The sequence below is a fragment of the Arabidopsis lyrata genome (genome assembly GCF_000004255.2).
Source record: "Arabidopsis lyrata subsp. lyrata unplaced genomic scaffold ARALYscaffold_7, whole genome shotgun sequence".
Classification (NCBI taxonomy): domain Eukaryota; kingdom Viridiplantae; phylum Streptophyta; class Magnoliopsida; order Brassicales; family Brassicaceae; genus Arabidopsis; species Arabidopsis lyrata.
This window is the reverse complement of record NW_003302549.1, coordinates 24064368-24077538: the sequence shown is the minus strand read 5'-3', so window position 1 is coordinate 24077538 and position 13171 is coordinate 24064368. Positions and strand designations below refer to the sequence as shown.

The following is a 13171-nucleotide window of genomic DNA, read 5'->3' as shown; positions in this document are numbered from 1 at the left end:
CTATATTTATTGGTAGTTTTAAAGAATTTCAAGACAACCAATACATAATTTTTGGATGTATAAGTGGAATTTTTTATGAATATTAATTGATGTATAAATTGGTCACTTGATTTGTTAGGGATAATGAAGCAGCCATGACTGAAAAAATCGCCACTGATGTTTCAAACATGTTGAATAGATACTCACCGTCAAGAGATTTTGACGGTTTCATTGGGATGGGGGCTCATATGAACGAAATGGAATCGTTGTTATGCCTAGACTCTGATGAAGTAAGGATGATTGGGATTTGGGGTCCGTCTGGGATAGGGAAGACTACCATTGCCAGAGTCTTATATAGTCAATTTTCTGAAAATTTTGAATTGAGTATCTTCATGGAGAATATCAAGGAATTGATGTATACAAGACCAGTGTGTTCTGATGAGTATAGTGCAAAGATTCAGTTACAGCAACAGTTTTTGTCCCAAATAATCAACCACAAGGATATGGAGCTTCCTCATTTAGGAGTTGCACAAGATAGGTTGAACGACAAGAGGGTGCTTATTGTTCTTGATAGCATTGATCAATCAATACAACTAGATGCTATCGCAAAAGAAACTCGGTGGTTCGGTCATGGAAGTCGGATTATCATCACAACACAAGACCAACGGCTTTTGAAGGCACATGGCATCAACCATATTTACAAGGTGGAGTTTCCATCAGCATATGAAGCTTATCAGATCTTTTGTATGTATGCTTTTGGCCAAAACTTCCCTAAAGATGGTTTTGAGGAGCTTGCGTGGCAAGTTACAAAACTTTTAGGTAATCTACCTTTGGGACTAAGAGTTATGGGATCCCACTTCCGGGGAATGTCTAGGCATGAGTGGGTAAATGCATTACCAAGGTTAAAGATTCGCCTTGATGCTAGTATTCAAAGCATTTTAAAGTTCAGTTACGATGCCTTATGTGATGAAGATAAAGATTTATTTCTTCATATAGCCTGCCTTTTCAACAATGAAGAAATGGTGAAAGTGGAAGATTATCTCGCTTTAAGTTTCTTAGATGTTAGGCAAGGGCTTCACCTCTTAGCTGAGAAATCTCTCATAGCTATTGAGATTCTTTCTACTAACCATACACGTATAAAGATGCACAATCTACTAGTGCAATTAGGTAGAGACATTGTCCGTCATAAGCCTGGGCACCAATCCATTCGTGAGCCTGGGAAGCGTCAATTTTTGGTTGATGCTAGAGATATTCGTGAAGTACTCACTGATAACACGGTTAGTTCAATTATTATTCTCTTGTTTCCTTGTTCTCTACAAATTAAATTCATTCAATAGCTAATTATCTCTCGTTTTCTATCTCTTCTGGTCTTTTTACAGGGTAATAGAAATGTTATAGGTATACGTTTCGATGTATATAACCTATCAGGCAAATTAAATATCAGTGAGAGAGCTTTTGAAGGAATGTCTAACCTCAAGTTCTTAAGATTCTATGGCCCACGTGAAGGTGAAAACGATAAATTGTACTTACCGCAAGGTTTGAATAATCTACCTCGGAAACTTAGAATACTAGAATGGAGCCATTTTCCAATGAAATGTTTGCCTTCCAATTTTTGTACGAAGTATCTAGTCCAGCTATGTATGGGGTACAGCAAACTTCAGAACTTGTGGCAAGGAAATCAGGTACATAATTGTTGTGTTTCTCTCCAATTTTGTAATATTGGGTTTGTTTTTCTTACATAATTTAGGTGTCAAAAAGGAGTGATCTTCCGGTATTATTTCTTAGATGGCTATCTCTTGAAATCTTTATTATGCTTGGTTAAATTGTAGTATCCCTCCATGGTTAGTATCATTGGTGGAAAGGGAGGAGAGGAACTATGTATGAACGAAGAATTTATTTTTTCAGTTAAAATAAAAAGAGACTTCGTTATTATTTGAATTTATTTTTTCAGTTAAAATAAAAAGAGACTTCGTTATCATTTCTTATGTTGTGTTTTTTTGTTTGCGCAGGTGCTTGGTAATCTCAAGAGGATGGATTTGTGGGAGTCTAAACACCTAAAAGAGTTACCTGATCTCTCAACTGCCACTAACCTTGAGAAATTGACTCTGTTTGGATGCTCAAGTTTGGCGGAGCTCCCCTCCTCTCTTGGAAACCTTCAGAAATTGCGAATGTTGAATTTACGAGGATGCTCAAAGCTAGAGGCTCTTCCTACTAATATCAACTTGGAATCTCTCGATGACCTTGATCTCGCTGATTGCTTACTGATCAAAAGTTTTCCTGAGATCTCTACAAACATTAAGGATCTCATGCTCACGTACACTGCAATAAAAGAAGTGCCTTCGACGATCAAGTCATGGTCTCATCTTCGTAACTTGGAAATGTCATACAATGACAATCTCAAGGAATTCCCACATGCTCTCGATATCATCACAAAGCTTTACTTTAACGATACAGAAATACAAGAAATTCCTCTGTGGGTTAAGAAAATCTCTCGTCTTCAGACACTTGTACTAGAGGGATGCAAGAGGCTGGTAACAATCCCACAACTTTCAGATTCCTTATCAAATGTAACAGCCATAAATTGCCAGTCACTGGAGAGACTTGATTTCTCCTTTCACAATCATCCAAAAATACTTCTCTGGTTTATTAATTGCTTCAAGCTGAATAATGAGGCGAGAGAATTCATCCAGACTAGTTGTACCTTCGCATTCTTACCCGGTAGAGAAGTTCCCGCAAACTTCACTTACCGAGCTAATGGGAGTTCCATAATGGTAAATTTGAATCAAAGGCGCCCTCTTTCTACGACCTTGAGATTTAAGGCTTGCGTCTTGTTGGATAAAAAAGTTGACAATGACAAGGAGGAGGCCGCCGCTAGGGTAACAGTTGTGTTTCTGAGCATCAGGGAGAAAGGTAAAATTGGCGTCACTGTTTCATGGAGACCTGGATATCCCTTTCACGTGCCTCCCATTTTAAGAGAGCATTTGCTCATCTTTGAGTTTGAAGCTGATGTGACGTGCAACGAGCTTTTATTTTCGTACGACATCATCGGAGAATGTGGAGCGGTGATAAAAGAATGTGGAGTACTCCAACTCTAAGTTCATTAATGTGATGGAAAAACAACACAAACCACCATGTCCTAAGACTTCAGAACTTCAGAGGAGAACAAAACACTGATTAACTGATCTCCAGCAAAACAAAAAAATCCTCCATGCCGAAGCAGCCAATGCAGGTGACAACTTTTTATCTCATCTTCGTTGCCGCCAATTTCTTCTAGTTAACAACCGGTTTAATATCTCCGATATGATTCATCTCTGATTTAGGTAAAACAATCTCATCTTTCTCAGTTTCTTGTGATCTGAACTACAGTTTTTGAATTTGGTCTCTCTTTGATTTCTGTAGAGATGATTTTGTCGACATTGAAGAAATCTTCGACGAACCACGAGCTCTCACCAGGAGTCCACCAGACCGCCTCCGGGAATGGAGAAATCCAAATCGAAGCTGAAAATATGGCTTGATAATCGATATCGCAACTGGCGCTACTCAATGGATATGGCAAAAATCATGAGACAATGAGATTATTGGACTGTGATTGGCATTTTGAAAATTGCAATTTTTTTATTGTCCCACACTATCATCTTTAATATCCACAAACTAAATTAACACTTCACTTTTCTTTCTTTTACCTGAAAAAAAGAAGAAGAGAGAAGCAGCTATCTACACAAATACTCCATTAAGCAGATAAACTTCACGGTTTAGACAAACCACAAAGCCAACTCAAAAGAACCTCAGCACCTTTCTCCCATGAACAATCTAGCATCATGTCATGAGCAACACCTTCAATACAAACTGGTTCAACCTCATAAAACCACCCGGTTTCCTTCAGCCCCTCACAATCCTGCAAAACCATAACCCATTTCGGTGTAATACAAGTACCAAGATTGAAAAACTTTCTGGTTTGGTTAGAAGACAAAGGAGGGTGCGTTCTTAGTTCGTACCACTATGAAGTCATCTTTGGCACCTAAAACAAGAACATTTGTAGAATTTTCCATTGGTTTTGGTACTGGAAGTGATGCGTTTAGCTTCCTCAGATCAAACAGCGGCATCCGTGAACTCTCTATCATAAGATCCTGGTAACTGAATCAAGAAAAGAGAGAGACAATTTGTTTAGATTAGTGAAACTTTATTTTAGATTCAAGGTGACTATTGAGCTAGATTAAAGATATACCACTTCACAAGTTGATCATCCATAGCTTGAGAGAAGAATGTTTCTCGACAAAGGGGAATAGATTTCTGAAAACCTTTAGCAGCTAAACTGAGAGTAACCTACTCAAGAACATAACCAAGAACAAACATTGCTGAACAAATAGAACATGACATCAAGATCATCCTTGCAAGATCAAAGGCAGAAAAAGATTTTTACCTTAAAAGCAGCCACAGGTTTCGAGAAGAGATAACGTAAAACTAAGCCGCTGAACAACAAAGAGAGTCCCGGAAGTTATATATAAGCTAAATTCGTTTAGCCAATAGGTTGCGAGAAGTTTACCTATTACCCGAAGGTGGAACCGAGCAAACAAGTACAACCCCTGAAAGTTCTGGAAACGCATTTTCCGTTCCTGGAATCAAAAACAACAAACTCATCGGTTATCGTATAGGCATTCTTACACCTGATCCAGAAAACGAAACTCATTTCAATGAATATACACCTTACCTAACGTCTGCTTGTTTACAATATTTGCCAAGTAATATTGAACAATGAGTCCTCCAAAAGAATGACCAATAAGCACAGGAGGTGAAGAACCAAGATTCGATTCAATGAAATCCGCAATATCACTTGCGTGCGTCTACTACACAAACACAAATCTTGCTGAATCAAGTAACTATCCAATAAAGAAAATGCACATTGCAAGTTTCAAATACCTGAAGTGTTCCAGCAACTGTTCCCAAAGGTTCATCACTTTCACCCTAAAGATAACAAATCACTCAATTTCAATCCAAAGTTTGAAACTTTATGTTCTTGAAAGTCTAACTAGATATTGGGGAAATCGAAACTCAGCATAAAAATCAAAACTTTGATGATTTGAGAATTTACCTGACCTAATAAACTAACAGCATAAGAATCAAACCCAGAAGAAGAGAAGAAAGGTAACCAATGTTCAGCCCAACACCAAGCTGCGTGATAGCTTCCATGTACAAACACCAATGGTGGATTCTCTCTTTCGGATTTGCTTCTTCGTTGTTCGATTACCTCCATTTTTAGACCAGAGGGAAGCTTGTGGAAGAGACGGTTTTGCCCCTTTTTCAGTTCGTATGGAGTTTTCGTTCTTGGGGGATTGGTGAGAGCTGCCATGGGCTTAATCGTCAGCGAGGATAGGCATGGGAATGAAGTAAGAGAAGAAGACGCCATTTGCGTGAAGGTCGAGCTGTTCCGAAGAGGAGAGCTCTCAAGAATTATCAGAAGTTTTACTGTTTTACGCTAAATAATGTAAGAAAAAAGATAACCATAGACTATTAACACTGTTAATATTCTTGAAAATTATTTTGAAAACTCTCTAAAATTTCTTAATAAATTCTTGAAAAATTCGAAAGTCCAAAAGATATGTTTTTCATAATTCTTACTCCAAACTACTTAATTTTATAAAAAATAATTAAAAATAACTAAAAAATTCGTATGAAACTGAATTTTAATATTTAATTTAAGAGAGTTTTCAGTTTTTTTTTTTGGAAATTTTCAAGAATTTATTATTATTTGAAAATAAATTTATAATTTCAATATTAATATTTTGATTGATAAATTAGAAAAGTTAACAGAAATTACTTTCGATGTGGGTGTTAGTACTATTTGAAAATTTGTGTATGAAAGACAAAATTAATTCATGTTTTTCATGTATCCAAAATATTTGTGTATTTTAGTGAATATATGGTCTATTTATATGAATTTTTCTCTAAAGAAAATAATAAGTCAAGATATTATTAAACAAAACTTTGGAAGGTAAGATATTTCTCTAAATATTGAATTTTAAATATTCTGGATCCAAATTAACAATATATATATATACATTAAGCTTCGAACAAAATCATAATATATATTTGGTTCTTGGTAAGCAATGTAAGCTTGTTAGATTTCTTCAAGGAATCCAGCACCGTTCATCAGTCAAAAATGCAGTCTAGGCATGTGACCTACGACGTAGTTGGTGTCACCAAATCAGTTCCTTACGTGAACCGGACGGATGATATTTTGCACGGTTCCATTAACAATGTTCAACCGAAACACTGGAAGATGATGAGTGTAAGGAAGTTGATGATGCACAACATCAGGGATATGTGGAATCTCAGCTGCACTCATGAGGTCAACGTATTTCACATGTCTCTCCATTTTGTGTATTTTAGTGAATAGATGGTATATTTATATGAAGTTTGCTCTTAATAAAATAATAAGTTAAGATATTACTAGATCATAACCCGTGCTGGAACAGCACGGATGAAATTTTAATTTTTAAATATTTATATAAAGTTGGATTATTGTTTGTTTTATAGTATAATTTTAATAATTCTTTACATAATACAATGACATATAAGGATTTTTTTATTTTATTTTGTTTGATGAGAAAATATTAGGAGTGGGGTACGGTTTTTCGGTTTAGTATCGTTTTTTTCGTTTTGTAGAAAGTGAAACCATATAGAAACCGTATGTAATTCGGTTTAGTTACATTTCGATTTTTACGGTTTTTTACGTTTTTTGGTTAAAAATAAAACGTATGTATTTGATATATGCTAGTAGTAAGTGAAAAAAATTGCGTATATAATAAACATATTTTGGTATATAATAAGATTAAATTCAACTCGTGCATACCTATATTTATATTTTAGAATCCCAATAAAAAAATTGTGTGCACAATCAATCATTCATTATTTTCATATATACTTATAGAATCAAAATTTTAAATATTTAGAGGTGTCAAACCTTATTTAACTCATCTCATCATATAATCTTAATATGGTTTCGGTTATAAAGATCATAACTCTTTTTATCATATAATACATTACATTTAACCTTCTACTTGTTATCAATATTTTAAATATTTATGCTTTGAAAAAGGAAATTAGAGTATTTATAACTTTTATCTTTTGATTTATTAAATATTTATGATATTCTGTAAAATATTATATTAAACTATTTTTAAATTTTTCCAAATTAAAATATTTTTTTTAATTTTTTATTGTAGAATATAAAATTAAGAATTTTTTAAAAATAATTGTATGAACTTAAATATAAATATTCAAATAGTTATAAGGATCATAACTCATTTCATCATATAATACATTATATTTAACCCACCGTCTATTATAAATATTTTTTAAATATATATGTTTTAAGAAAACCAAATTAGTGTATGTATAATTTTTAATTTTTTTATTTATTAAGTATTGATGATATTTGTTTTTAAATATCAAGTAAAACTATTTTTAAATATTCTAAATTAAAATATTTAAAATTGTATCGTAGTATATAAAATTATATATTTTTAAAAAAATATATGAAATTGAATATAATAACTCAAATTCTGACCCGTTATTCAGGCGGAATTTGTTTTGAATTTATTTTTGTTTAAAAGAAATATATTATCCAAGTCTAAATTTTTGACTCGTTAATTTTTTTTTTACATAAATTGAATAATTTATATTCGTTTTAAAAAATTCAAATTATGGCATATGCGGAAAAAAATCTATTTTTTATTATTATATGGATGATATGATGATTTATTTGTTTCACAATAATAGAATCATATAAAGATGAGAGGTGAAATATAATGATTAATAACAAATTAATAAGGTAAGTTAGATATCAAATCTTATATATTCATTTTGATTGGTCATTTAAAAATAATAATAATTATGTGTTTTTCGTTTTTATAATTAAATTAAATTAATTAAATTATATAAATTGACTTGTTTATCCTTAATAAGATGAATTAATTTACTCTTTGAAATTTTATCTCTAATGGCATTTTTAGGTAATTTTTTACAAAAGGAAAGGTTAGTTAAGGGTATCTTATAAAGAAGTGTACTCCCCAAATAATAGTATAGGATTAAACAAAACTTTGGAAGGTAATAGATATGAGCTTAGAAATTCGCTATATAGTAACCTAAATATTGAATTTTAAATATTATGGATCCAAATTAACTAAAATATATATTTTGAGACATTAAGCTTCGAACAAAATCATAATATATATATTTGGTTCTCGGTAAGCAATGTAAGCTTGTTAGATTTCTTCAAGGAATCTAGCCGCGCTCATCGGTCAAAAATGCAGTCTAGGCATGTTACCTACAATGTAGTTGGTGGCACCAAATCAGTTCCTTACATGAACCGGACGAATAATATTTCGCACGGTTCCATTAACAATGTTCAACCGAAACACGGGAAGATGATGAGTGTAAGGAAGTTGATGATGTACAACCTCATGGATATGCGGAATCTCAGCTGCACTCATGAGGTCAACGTATTCCACATGTCTCTCCATTTTGTTCCCACCTACATTGCCTTTGTGGATCGACCTTTGGGGGGGATGAGACAGCGATGCTCTTTTTCAAATGTTTATCAAGTTGAGAATAAGTCCCGGAGAAATTGCAATCATCGATAGGACAAGATCTCGGTTTAGCATTCATGAATCTACTTGCAGTACTTGTCCCTTTTGTTGTCTCAAAGACTTCTCCTCTGCATAGAGGGCAGTTTAAGGTCTTGTTACTTGAGCGTTTTTTCTTGTTTTTTTTTTGCGGAACTGCTTGAAACAGTTGGAGTGACGAGCACTTGTGTCGCACATATAAGGACGACATCCATTAAGGGAGGAAGAACATCTAAAAAAAACAACATTATGACGCGGTTCCATGCAAATCACACACCGCACATCCTCCCATTCTGATTGGATAAATGACTCATGTGCTTTGTATTTCTTTGTCCTTGAAGAGCGAAGTGGGTATGGCGATACTCTAGTCCTATTGCTTGACTCAGGGATCATCTGATTTTCCTTCGACATTTATCCTGCTTAAAGATTTCAACATTGATCAAAAACAATCTTTAATCAAGTTAATAAATTTCATACACAAAATGTAACATAGTTAGATGACAGATGATCAATGGTTAGTCGATATAAGTGAACGATCGATTCACTAAACTCCAAAAATTGTGAGTATTCGATCGTCTCACCAACGAGATCATTGGAGTTAGCATTCAGCACTAACTCACGGCATTCATTGTAACAAAAAAAAAAACAAAAAAAAAGGTTCCAATAAAGTTTTATGTTTCAGCTAAAACAAAACTTAAAATTCGATTCAGACTAAAAGTTAAGACCGAATAAGTATCACTTCAGTCATAGTAATCAACAAATACAAAAGCGCTAAACAACACAAACAAATGTACATCACTAGCTTCATCGTAAACCTTAAAAAAACTAGTTGGAGATTTCTCTAAAAGTGGGTGATGGAAACAAATGTACATCACAAGATTACCTGGTTAGTTTCTGTGTGGTATTCTTCTTGTTGTAAATTTTTTTTTACGAAACTTAATTACAAAAGGGTCAAATATTTCAAACAAAATTATCAACCAAATACCATTAATTAAGCCTTGCAAATAATTTTTTATAAAATTTATAGGGGTCACTTGACCCCCTTCATTTGCGTGCGTCTACTACACAAACAAGTAATACAAATCTTGCTGAATCAAGTAACTATCCAATAAAGAAAATGCACATTGCAAGTTTCAAATACCTGAAGTGTTCCAGCAACTGTTCCCAAAGGTTCATCACTTTCACCCTAAAGATAACAAATCACTCAATTTCAATCCAAAGTTTGAAACTTTATGATCTTGAAAGTCTAACTAGATATTGGGGAAATCGAAACTCAGCATAAAAATCAAAACTTTGATGATTTGAGAATTTACCTGACCTAATAAACTAACAGCATAAGAATCAAACCCAGAAGAAGAGAAGAAAGGTAACCAATGTTCAGCCCAACACCAAGCTGCGTGATAGCTTCCATGTACAAACACCAATGGTGGATTCTCTCTTTCGGATTTGCTTCTTCGTTGTTCGATTACCTCCATTTTTAGACCAGAGGGAAGCTTGTGGAAGAGACGGTTTTGCCCCTTTTTCAGTTCGTATGGAGTTTTCGTTCTTGGGGGATTGGTGAGAGCTGCCATGGGCTTAATCGTCAGCGAGGATAGGCATGGGAATGAAGTAAGAGAAGAAGACGCCATTTGCGTGAAGGTCGAGCTGTTCCGAAGAGGAGAGCTCTCAAGAATTATCAGAAGTTTTACTGTTTTACGCTAAATAATGTAAGAAAAAAGATAACCATAGACTATTAACACTGTTAATATTCTTGAAAATTATTTTGAAAACTCTCTAAAATTTCTTAATAAATTCTTGAAAAATTCGAAAGTCCAAAAGATATGTTTTTCATAATTCTTACTCCAAACTACTTAATTTTATAAAAAATAATTAAAAATAACTAAAAAATTCGTATGAAACTGAATTTTAATATTTAATTTAAGAGAGTTTTCAGTTTTTTTTTTTGGAAATTTTCAAGAATTTATTATTATTTGAAAATAAATTTATAATTTCAATATTAATATTTTGATTGATAAATTAGAAAAGTTAACAGAAATTACTTTCGATGTGGGTGTTAGTACTATTTGAAAATTTGTGTATGAAAGACAAAATTAATTCATGTTTTTCATGTATCCAAAATATTTGTGTATTTTAGTGAATATATGGTCTATTTATATGATTTTTTCTCTAAAGAAAATAATAAGTCAAGATATTATTAAACAAAACATTAGAAGGTAAGATATTTCTCTAAATATTGAATTTTAAATATTCGACCTTAATATTTCAATAAGGGCACAATCTAATATTTGTAAAACAAATAACATAGAACAAGTATCAAAAATCAACAATACCGAAAGGATGATTGAAGAACGAAGATTCACGGTGGTAAACAGAGTTGAGAACGTTGATGATCTCTCTCCTTAACTCAAAAATCGCCCCGTAGTGTGCCGGTTTGATGACAATTAGAGTCTCAGGATAAAACTGTTTCTCCTTTTGATTGCAACACTCAAATCAAAAGCTAATCGAACACTAGCCTTGTGTTGTACTCTCAGATTCGAACTAGAAAAGAGAAGAAGAGGAAGGAGATTATGTTGGTGAACGATGCTTAGAATGAGAGACAATGACCATGACTTTATAGCACAAGAGTGTTGGTGTCGGATCCCGCACCAGAAGTACGAGACCAACCAAAGATTGCCACGTAATCAAGATAATGGCCCATAAAGGATGAAGCCCATTGGACCCGTGGGCCGAAGGGACGGTCGAAGTGGTTGTCACCATCTCGAGAATTTCGAAGTGACTGCACTGAGACACGAGTTCGGTGTAGAAGACACGGGTAAGTCGGTTTAAGGACACTTGGGCCAAAAGAGGCGAGGCCCATGAAGATCAGAGTCAACTCAAATTCAAACGCTGAGCATTAAAGCCGAAGAATCAAAACGGACACATTTAAGAAGAAATAATTGTACTTAATTACTCATTTTAATGTCGTTCACCTATGTATAAATATAGAGGCCAATGGCCATGTAAAGGGGATCTTCCTCTCAAGAGAGAAATACTATAGCAATTTTCGTATCAATTTATAAGTTTTTACATATTCATTTTTGTCCCTCAAGAATAATCTTTCCCACTTAAACAAAATACTTGAGTGTGTGAATCCGACATCCACATTTTGGCGCCGTCTGTGGGGACATTAGGTTCTTGAGTGGTCAGATTTTTTCCTTATCACACTTCCGAGATAAAACAATAATGTCCGGAGGAGACGCTGCTGAGATATCATTGGCCGAAACCCTCAAAGCTATGCAGCAAACCATGGCGGACATATCACAAAAGTTCTCGGACGTGGAAAAGGCCGTCGATACATTGCAAACATCCCAGGTATCTCTTAGTCAAAACGTCAATACTATACAAACTCGTGTTCGCTCTTTAAGTGCAGGAAACCCGGTGGGAATCCGAAGAGGGATATTCAACTCGCCAAGTTCCGCTGCACGAAATGAAACCAGCGGACAAACAACTCCCGGTGCTACTAATAATGTAGCTCAGACGTCGGAAGAAGAGACGCAACTCGGGGATGAAGAACAACTTGCAGCTCAGTACGAGCAGGAGAACCTCGACCAGTTCGAGACCATGAGGAAGGTTAGCCAGGAATTAAAAGAAATGAAATCAAAATTTCATCAGGCTACAAGTTCGGAGCCAGACATCAATCGAGTCATTGAAGAAGCTAGGCGAACACCTTTCATCCCGCGAATCGCGAGTTTAAGGATCAAAGATTCCCGGAAACTCAAATTGGACCCTTACAGCGGATTGGAGGATCCAAAAAGCTATCTCGCAGCCTTTCTGATCGCTGCAGGAAGAGTCGAATTGGATGAAGCTGATGAGGACGCAGGCTATTGCAACCTATTTTCGGAGAATCTATGTGGCCAAGCTCTAATGTGGTTCACCCAATTAGAGCCGGGTTCGATCAGCAATTTCGACGAACTATCAGCCGTGTTCTTAAAGCAATACTCTATCCTTATGGATAAAAGCGTTTCGGATGCCTATCTTTGGAACTTAACGCAAGGATCTAATGAGTCACTTCGAGTTTTCATCACCAAATTCAAAGGAGTGCTGTCAAAACTCCCAAGAATCTCACAGCAATCAGCTTTATCTGCCCTACGAAAAGGATTGCGACATGATTCAAGGTTTAAAGAAGACTTAATACTTCATAAACCAGACACAATTCAGGATGCACTCTTCCGCGCAAACAATTGGATGGAGGTAGAAGACGAAAAAAAAGTTTTGCCAAACGGAATAAACAAGAAAAGCCGGCAATCACCGTCCCTACCAAGATGTTCGAGCCTAGAGAGAGCAAAGGACCAAGGAAGTTTGGGTCGCAACCCTTCAACAATACCGTCGGGAAGCAATTCCAAGGGAAAGGAAGATCAAACACTTGGGTCCGTGATGAAAGTCTATATTGCGACATTCATAAAGTAACCGGACATTTAACCAAGGATTGCAGCGTTCTTAAAAAGCACCTCGCAGAGCTTTGGGCTAGTGGCGATCTTTCTAAATTCGATATAAAAGATTTTGTGAAGGAATACCACGAAGCAAAAGAA

The 13171-nt window shown here is 34.9% G+C and overlaps 3 protein-coding genes and 1 pseudogene across 3 annotated transcripts in view; 1 reads left to right on the top strand and 3 right to left on the bottom strand.

Moving 5' to 3' along the window:
• The window catches only part of LOC110224165 (probable disease resistance protein RPP1), a 19575-nt gene extending 16083 nt beyond the window's left edge, over positions 1-3492 (top strand). Inside the window, exons 2-4 of the mRNA XM_021018912.1 lie at positions 119-1256; positions 1359-1661; positions 1989-3492. Coding sequence (XP_020874571.1) covers positions 119-1256; positions 1359-1661; positions 1989-3074 — 2527 coding nt within the window. The 3' untranslated portion in view covers positions 3075-3492. The remainder of the gene's footprint in view (positions 1-118; positions 1257-1358; positions 1662-1988) is intronic.
• A 76-nt stretch (positions 3493-3568) lies between these two features.
• Positions 3569-5455, bottom strand: LOC9304854. The gene is made up of 8 exons (XM_021018925.1): positions 5069-5455; positions 4897-4941; positions 4688-4820; positions 4523-4592; positions 4400-4448; positions 4205-4302; positions 3975-4113; positions 3569-3874 (listed from the first exon to the last, which is right to left on the bottom strand). Exons 1-8 carry the CDS (start codon positions 5381-5383, stop codon positions 3725-3727), a joined length of 999 nt encoding a protein of 332 aa, XP_020874584.1. The 5' UTR covers positions 5384-5455; the 3' UTR covers positions 3569-3724.
• A 2728-nt stretch (positions 5456-8183) lies between these two features.
• Positions 8184-9955, bottom strand: LOC9304852 (annotated as a pseudogene).
• On the bottom strand, positions 9344-10305 carry LOC9304851. The gene is made up of 4 exons (XM_002868733.2): positions 9917-10305; positions 9745-9789; positions 9643-9661; positions 9344-9444 (listed from the first exon to the last, which is right to left on the bottom strand). Exons 1-4 carry the CDS (start codon positions 10229-10231, stop codon positions 9344-9346), a joined length of 480 nt encoding a protein of 159 aa, XP_002868779.2. The 5' UTR covers positions 10232-10305.
• Between the last annotated feature and the right edge of the window lie 2866 nt (positions 10306-13171).

Excerpts from the sequence above, each read along its gene's own strand:
- LOC9304854 (XM_021018925.1), bottom strand. The coding sequence starts at position 5,383 with ATGGCGTCTTCTTCTCTTACTTCATTCCCATGCCTATCCTCGCTGACG. Across the intron at positions 4,593-4,687 it reads TGTAAACAAGCAGACGTTAG|GAACGGAAAATGCGTTTCCA; the intron begins GTAAGGTGTATA and ends TTTTGATTCCAG. Across the intron at positions 4,449-4,522 it reads GTTCCACCTTCGGGTAATAG|CGGCTTAGTTTTACGTTATC; the intron begins GTAAACTTCTCG and ends TTTGTTGTTCAG.
- LOC9304851 (XM_002868733.2), bottom strand. The coding sequence starts at position 10,231 with ATGGCGTCTTCTTCTCTTACTTCATTCCCATGCCTATCCTCGCTGACG. Across the intron at positions 9,790-9,916 it reads CTGTTAGTTTATTAGGTCAG|GGTGAAAGTGATGAACCTTT; the intron begins GTAAATTCTCAA and ends TGTTATCTTTAG.